Source organism: Acipenser ruthenus, chromosome 25, assembly GCF_902713425.1.
Source record: "Acipenser ruthenus chromosome 25, fAciRut3.2 maternal haplotype, whole genome shotgun sequence".
Lineage (NCBI taxonomy): Eukaryota > Metazoa > Chordata > Actinopteri > Acipenseriformes > Acipenseridae > Acipenser > Acipenser ruthenus.
This window is the reverse complement of record NC_081213.1, coordinates 598,989-607,423: the sequence shown is the minus strand read 5'-3', so window position 1 is coordinate 607,423 and position 8,435 is coordinate 598,989. Positions and strand designations below refer to the sequence as shown.

The 8,435-nt window shown below is 48.3% G+C and overlaps 1 protein-coding gene across 1 annotated transcript; it reads left to right on the top strand.

Moving 5' to 3' along the window:
• Positions 1-752: 752 nt before the first annotated feature.
• Positions 753-8,058, top strand: LOC117963997 (hairy/enhancer-of-split related with YRPW motif-like protein). Its single transcript, XM_059000374.1, has 5 exons — positions 753-1,691; positions 2,692-2,758; positions 3,507-3,590; positions 3,836-3,917; positions 5,163-8,058. The coding sequence occupies exons 1-5, from the start codon at positions 1,612-1,614 to the stop codon at positions 5,726-5,728; spliced, it is 879 nt and encodes a 292-aa protein (XP_058856357.1). The 5' UTR covers positions 753-1,611; the 3' UTR covers positions 5,729-8,058.
• The last annotated feature ends 377 nt before the right edge of the window (positions 8,059-8,435 follow it).

Here is an 8,435-nt window from a genome sequence, read left to right as displayed (position 1 = left end):
TTATGGCGCTGCCATAGCTATTCCTTATGGCTGCTGCACCGCCATCATTTAGATTGAATCCATGCCCGGGTTCGATCGGCCTCATACCAGCAACAATAGAAATGACCAACAAAGCCTCCAGTTTCGCTGGCATTCGGCTGCCTACAGGATGTGACACGGTGACAGAGTGCCAGCCCCCGGTGCCAGCCCGTCGCCAGGCGCCTGGGCAACTCATCGCCATGGGAACCTTCCGGAGGCTGGTTCCCACGGTAACGGCAGAGCCGGAGGGAGAGCGGTTGGGAGTGTTGGCCTATCTTATCAGCAGAATGCCTCTGTGCTCCGACACCCTTGTTAACTGGTTCATGTGTCGCCACGTTAGATAAGGAGCATTCTGCAGATTCTGTGAAAAAATGAAAGTGCGATTCAAACATCATGAGAAAGCAAATGAAGCAGACAAGCACTTCAGCTCAAGCTGCTTCACTGGAACACGACCTGCTTCAACGCTGTGCTGGGACTGCAGGCACCACACACTTACCTTCAGAATAAAAAAGAGAGAGAAAGAGAGAGAGAAAGAGAGAGAGAAAGTGCACACAACCCAATCAGATGCAGGCACTCTGTCGCAGAACTGTGTCAGACTTCAAAGAAATCATGACTGGACCCGCTAATAGAGAGGGAGGGGGAAACAACAGAGAGAGAGAGAGAGAGAGAGAGAGAGAGAGAGAGAGGGAACGGGGAGGGAGGGGATGGGAGGGAGGAAGGGAGGGAGCCAAAACTGGCAACTACCAAACTTGTCAAGTTTGCGTGAGAATCTGTAGCTTGTAACTCATATCAGAGAGACCTGGAGAGAGACTGAGATTTAGAGAAACACAGAGACAGAAGCAGAGACTGAGAGTCAGAGAAACACAGAGACAGAAGCAGAGACTGAGAGTCAGAGACCGAGGACACGCAGTGTGGGGTTCACACGGAGAAACCTGCAGGACTGAATGAAACACTGACACAATGACAGCAGGCTGGGCACTCAAGGACGCTCTCCGAAGAAACAACTAGACCAACCCCTTCTGAGAGACAAGAAGAGAGGGATAGAGAGAAAAGAGGGGGTGACAGGACAGGAGTCGTCTGAGCGGGGATCAGGGAACCCCAGATTTGAACCGGGTAATGTGAGATCCAATCGGGACAATACAACTCAAATCAGTTTCTTTTATGATCCCTTCAAGGCACTTTGTAATCAACATTGCTGTTTAACGTCTCGGGACTGAAAGACTTGCAGGGGTGCAGGGAGTCAGTGACTCCAGAGTTGCACTGACAGAGCCCTTGCAGTGCAAAAGAACGACAGTGACAGAGCTGTGAAGAGGAACAACAGTGACAGAGGGAGAGCTGTGCAGAGGAACGACAGTGACAGAGGGAGAGCTGTGCAGAGGAACGACAGTGACAGAGGGAGAGCTGTGCAGAGGGGCGACAGTGACAGAGCTGTGCAGAGGAACGACAGTGACAGAGTGAGAGCTGTGCAGAGGGGCGACAGTGACAGAGCTGTGCAGAGGAACGACAGTGACAGAGGGAGAGCTGTGCAGAGGGGCGACAGTGACAGAGCCCCTGCAGTGCAGAGTGGTGACGGTGATAGAGGTTGCTGTGAGGATGAAGAGACCCCATCAGTACAGTGCTCCAGAGACTGACTCCGAGGAGCTCATCGATGTGGGACAGGAGGACGGGTTCTGGTGAGGGACACGCCACACATTTGAATAAGGGCAGCCTAGCTTGTGAGATGCAAAACAGTCTGTCATGTTTAAATCCTGGAGATGATGAGAAATTAGCGTACAAAATGTGTTTGGGCTTTTTTTCATCAGGTTTGCTATAATGTATTATTAATTAAGGTTACTAATGACCAAGCATTTTGTTTTTAACTAGCTTAATTAAACTATAATTTCAGTTTTTTGGCAGTTTTTGATACTGTGTACAGCTAGGACTAAAAGTTTTGCATCACCCAGAATTTTAGGATTGAGACATAATTGAAAAAAAACTAGATGTGCATACCTTTAATATTTTATTTAACATCGTGTAATCAAAGAAACTACAAAATGATATTGCAAAAGTCTACCGGAAGCCATAATAGTAGTACAGTGTTTCATGTTAGATTTCTCAATTTCTCAATTTGTGTCAGTTTTTCATTAAAGTCTATGTTAAACTACAAAGCGGTATGTAATTCAAGATGTTAACGTCACATTATTCAGCAGGTTTCATTGCACTTTATGAAGCAGAGTGAGTTCATTCTATAGGGGGGTGCAACGCGCTCTCCAGAGCTGTATTGTTGCCCCCAGCATTCTATTCATTTAAAAACTAGATTTTGCGGGTTGATTTGATCGAGCGATTCACCCTGCTAAGACACAGCTGGATTTCATTAGAGCATCTGACAGTGCTGTGGAGCCGTGCTGGGGTTGCGTTGAGCACATATCTGTGGTTATCCCGGGATTACCTCTAGAATCCGGGAACATGCACAAGAGCATCCCACTGTGGCTGATCAGCAGCTCGGAGGAGCTGAGACGGTTAAGAGATAAACAAGCTCCCTGCATTCGATTTCATTTATTCAGTAAAAAACACACTGTGTTTAACAGCAGCTCAAATTAGTAAAAAAAACCAGGGACTGTAAAAATGTGTGTGTGTGTGCGTGCGTGTGTAACGGGGAGTGCTATTCTAATGTGTGTGTGTTTCTCTGTGTAGCCCTGTCACCGGGTCCCAGTCCCTCACCACCACCTCTCAGACACAAGCGAGAAAGAGACGGCGTGGGGTGAGTATCTACCTGCCTCTGCACTGCTGAGACACACCTGTACAGGGTGTGGCCACCTCTGCACTGCTGAGACACACCTGTACAGGGCGTGGCTGCCTCTGCACTGCTGAGACACACCTGTACAGGGCGTGGCTGCCTCTGCACTGCTGAGACACACCTGTACAGGGCGTGGCTGCCTCTGCACTGCTGAGACACACCTGTACAGGGCGCGGCTGCCTCTGCACTGCTGAGACACACCTGTACAGGGCGTGGCTGCCTCTGCACTGCTGAGACACACCTGTACAGGGCGCGGCTGCCTCTGCACTGCTGAGACACACCTGTACAGGGCACGGCTGCCTCTGCACTGCTGAGACACACCTGTACAGGGCGTGGCTGCCTGTGCACTGCTGAGATACACTAATGTCGCTAATGTGAACCAGTGGATGAGAACCCATACTGGGTTCAGATTAGCCTACTGTAAAATACATAAAATACGATGGCTAATTTAAATGAATCATCTGTTAGTATATACACTGTGGTTATACTGGTCAAAAGTCGGCAAGTCTGAAAAAAAATATCTGCAAACTGATTTGAAGGAGGCAGTACGTTAAGAGGTGTTGCAAGAAAGGAAGGAAGGGTGGAAGAAAGAAAGAACGAACGAACGAAAGAAAGAAAGACCCAGATAAAAGCACACACTTCTCACTGCGTTGCTGAGGCTCCTGTGAAGGAGTGTGCTGAGTGATATCAATGTGGCTCCTGTCTCCTTCAGATCATTGAGAAACGCAGGAGAGATCGAATCAACCACAGCCTGTCTGAGCTGAGACGCCTGGTCCCCAGCGCCTTCGAGAAGCAGGTACCTCTTAACATCCATCCAGCAATCATGACATCACTTTTATTCCATTGACGTGTCATCAACCAAAACAGAAATCACCAACTTTTTTCTTAGAGAGGGATAAAAGTTTCTTCTCGTTTAAAAAATAAAGCCATTACTTAGAAGGCTCCTTGATGGGTCGTAGTCTGGTTTTCATTGACTGTGGTGCGGTGCATGCTGAGCGGTTCATAAAACTACAACAGCGGCCCTCTCTTGTGTTGCTCCAGGGCTCGTCCAAGCTGGAGAAAGCTGAGATCCTGCAGATGACTGTGGATCACCTGAAGCTGCTCCACGCGATGGGAGGGAAAGGTAAGACTGTCCCCTGCAGGACGAGCAGGGTAGCACATTATATAACAGCACTCCACTGGGTAGCAGACATGAATAGTGCCTGAATACTTTGGGCTCTGGTCAGCTGATCTTCTGGGGGACAGATCTAGAACCTACAACGGAATGAGGGCCAGATCTGGAATCTAGAACGGAATGGCACCAGATTGAGAACCTAGAATGGCCTCTCTGGAGACAGAGGTATACCCACTGGTGTACTGCTTTGAACAGGGCCACATGGGGGCCACATTGTAATGTCATGTAATGGAATGGAGTCTCTCTCTCTCTCTCTCTCTCTCCCTCTCCACCTCCTTCGTGCTCTCTTTATCTCCCTTGTTTCCCTCTCCCAGTGGCAGTGCTGGAGCCCCTGGCTGGGAGCCCACTCTGCTTGCTGGCAGGACCATGGTCTCTCTCTCCAGAGTTTTTTTTAGTTTTTTTTTTAGTTTGTTTGACCAGGCGACAGGATTTCCCAGGAGGGCTGCTTGCAGACTCAACGTCGTACACTGTGTGCGAGTGAGCGATGGGATTGTGTGATTGTGTGAGAGCGTGTTAACAGCTCCAGTGACATCATTATTAACTCAAACAAGGGCTTTTGTTGTTTTTGTTGAATGGGTATTTCCATGAGAACAGCACCCTCGTCCGATTCTCAGAGGAAGGCAAGGGGCTCGGGACAGAGGCAGAGAGACTGGGAGAGGGAGAGCGGGTGAGACAGGGGGGAGGGAGGGAGAGAGACTGGGAGAGGGAGAGAGGGTGAGACAGGGGGAGGGAGGGAGAGAGACTGGGAGAGGAAGAGAGGGTGAGACAGGGGGGAGGGAGGGAGAGAGACTGGGAGAGGAAGAGAGGGTGAGACAGGGGGGAGGGAGGGAGAGAGACTGGGAGAGGGAGAGAGGGTGAGACAGGGGGGAGGGAGGGAGAGAGACTGGGGACATAGGGGAAAGGGGAAAGGGAGGAGAGGGACTTGGAAGAGAGGGAAAGACTGGGGAGAGGAATGGTGGTGGTGGAGAGAAGGTTAGAGGGTCTTGGTTGTTTGGATGTGTTTTCCTCTCTCACTCTCTCTCTCTCTCTCTCTCTCTCTGTCTCTCTCTCTCTCTCAGGTTGTTTGGATGTGTTTTCCTCTCTCTCTCTCTCTCTCTCTCTCTCTCTCTCTCTCTCTCTCTCTGTCTCTCTCTCTCTCTCAGGTTGTCTGGATGTGTTTTCCTCTCTCTGACTCTGTCTCTCTCTCTCTCTCAGGTTATTTGGACGCGCACGCCCTGGCAGTGGATTACAGGAGCCTGGGTTTCCGGGAGTGTGTGGGGGAGGTGGCACGCTACCTGAGCTCCCTGGAGAGCCTGGAGAATGCAGACCCCATCGGCACGCGGCTGGTTGCTCACCTCAGCCACTGTGCCAGCGAGATGGAGCCCCTTCTGCCCAGCCCCGCCTCCCTGCCCTACCCTCACCCCTGGCCCTGGGACTTGCCTCAGCTCTCCAGCACCTTCCCGCGGAGGGGAAGCGAGGTGCGAGTCCCCAGGAGGGACGTTCCTCCTCCCCCCGCAACTGCCCTCCTCGCTGCCTACCCCTCCCCCATGGGCTGCCTGCCCACCACTCAGCAGGGAGGGGCGATGGCAGTCCGGAGAATCGTCCCCATGGCAACCCTCCGAGGACACGGACTCTCGCAGCCTGGCAACGGCCTGTCACCTGCGCTGCATCACCCACGCCCCACCCAGCTGTCTTTCAGAGCCTTCGCTCCCTCCTCTCCCCCCTCCAGCGGGGCAGCCCAGCCAAGCCGATCGTGGGGGACTGAGATCGGGGCTTTCTGAAGAGCAGACCCAGCCAGGTCTCTGAGCGGGGAAAACCTGCCCCACGAAATCCGTTTACACAGCAGGGGCAGATCTGAACGCAGCTGCGCTTTAAAAACATCAGGACCAAACCGGTCGTTTCCCTTGCAAAAGTTTCCTGTGATAGTAAGAGCGCAGCATAGTTTAACAAAGCACAGCGCAAGCACGGTCAAGCACGGTCAAGCACGGTCAAGCACGGTCAAGCATGGTCAAGCACGGTCAAGCACGGTCAAGCACGGTCAAGCACGGTCAAGCATGGCAAAGCCCAGGGAGAAAACCACGGTAAATACATAAGTATAACCATGGGAAAAGCATGAGGTGAGAACTGCAAAATGACTGTGAAACGGTACTGTGGAATCTAAACACAGATCCAAACACAGATCTAAACACAGATCCAAACACAGATCTAAACACAGATCCAAACACAGATCTAAACACAGATCCAAACACAGATCTAAACACAGAACTAAACACAGATCCAAACACAGATCCAAACACAGATCTAAACACAGATCTAAACACAGATCCAAACACAGATCTAAACACAGAACTAAACACAGATCCAAACACAGATCTAAACACAGATCCAAACACAGATCTAAACACAGAACTAAACACAGATCCAAACGCAGAACCAAACACAGATCTAAACACAGATCCAAACACAGATCCAAACACAGATCTAAACACAGATCTAAACACAGATCCAAACACAGATCTAAACACAGAACTAAACACAGATCCAAACACAGATCCAAACACAGATCTAAACACAGATCTAAACACAGATCCAAACACAGATCCAAACACAGATCCAAACACAGATCCAACACAGATCCAAACGCATATCTAAACACAGATCCAAACACAGATCCAAACACAGATCCAAACACAGAACCAAACACAGAACCAAACACAGATCCAAACACAGATCCAAACACAGAACCAAACACAGATCCAAACACAGAACCAAACACAGATCCAAACACAGATCCAAACACAGAACCAAACACAGATCCAAACACAGATCCAAACACAGAACCAAACACAGAACCAAACACAGATCCAAACACAGATCCAAACACAGAACCAAACACAGATCCAAACACAGAACCAAACACAGATCCAAACACAGATCCAAACACAGAACCAAACACAGATCCAAACACAGATCCAAACACAGAACCAAACACAGATCCAAACACAGAACCAAACACAGATCCAAACACAGATCCAAACACAGAACCAAACACAGATCCAAACACAGATCCAAACACAGATCCAAACACAGATCTAAACACAGATCTAAACACAGATCCAAACACAGATCCAAACACAGAACCAAACACAGATCCAAACACAGAACCAAACACAGATCCAAACACAGATCCAAACACAGAACCAAACACAGAACCAAACACAGATCCAAACACAGATCCAAACACAGATCCAAACACAGATCCAAACACAGAACCAAACACAGATCCAAACACAGAACCAAACACAGATCCAAACACAGATCCAAACACAGAACCAAACACAGAACCAAACACAGATCCAAACACAGATCCAAACACAGATCCAAACACAGATCCAACACAGATCCAAACACAGATCCAAACACAGATCCAAACACAGATCCAAACACAGATCTAAACACAGATCTAAACACAGATCTAAACACAGATCTAAACACAGATCCAAACACAGATCCAACACAGATCCAAACACAGATCCAAACACAGATCCAAACACAGATCCAACACAGATCCAAACACAGATCCAAACACAGATCCAAACGCAGATCCAACACAGATCCAAACACAGATCCAAACACAGATCCAAACACAGAACCAAACACAGATCCAAACACAGATCCAAACACAGATCCAAACACAGATCCAAACGCATATCTAAACACAGATCCAAACACAGATCCAAACACAGATGCAAACACAGATGCAAACACAGATCCAAACACAGAACTAAACACAGATCTAAACACAGATGCAAACACAGATCCATTGTTTGCATTGTTTCAGAACGGGGCTTGTGCAAAGCACAACAGTGTGTGCGAATCTCTTAAGCATCATTTTTGTCTTTAAAAGGAAATGAATAAAAAAGGCTTGGTCCGATTAATATTGAGACAGTAGCAGTGTTTGGATGTGACATCGTTTGCACTGAATGAATCGCCCCTCATAGAGGATCATGATGAATTGAACTGATAGAGCTATCACTGCCCTGTTTGCTTCCTCGCTGTCTAACTCTCCTGCAGCACCTCTGGTGTGTTTAATAAATTCCTATTAAAAATATGTTCTGAATCTGCGTGTGTTGTTCCATTTGTCTGTGGAAGAGAGAAGGAGAGAAAGAGGATAGCAGGCCATCCAAATAGGAATCCTTTGTCATTTCTGAATTTTTTTTTTTTTTTTTTTGCAAACATTTTGCCCCCAATAACAACAGGTCTGCAATGTCGTCCCAGAAACGTTGACAAAATCCTGCAGTAATGCCACCTGGTCCTGGGGATTTCAGCCAAAGTGATGTCAGCCTTGCCCAGCATTTAATCTGAGAGATCTCTTTGTGGGATATGGTGTTCAGTTTTGTTCATGAATAAATCCTAATTAGAACAGTATACGTTTTCATTGAAACAAGCATGTTAATCTGAGAGGGATCTGAGGTTGAAGATCCGTTA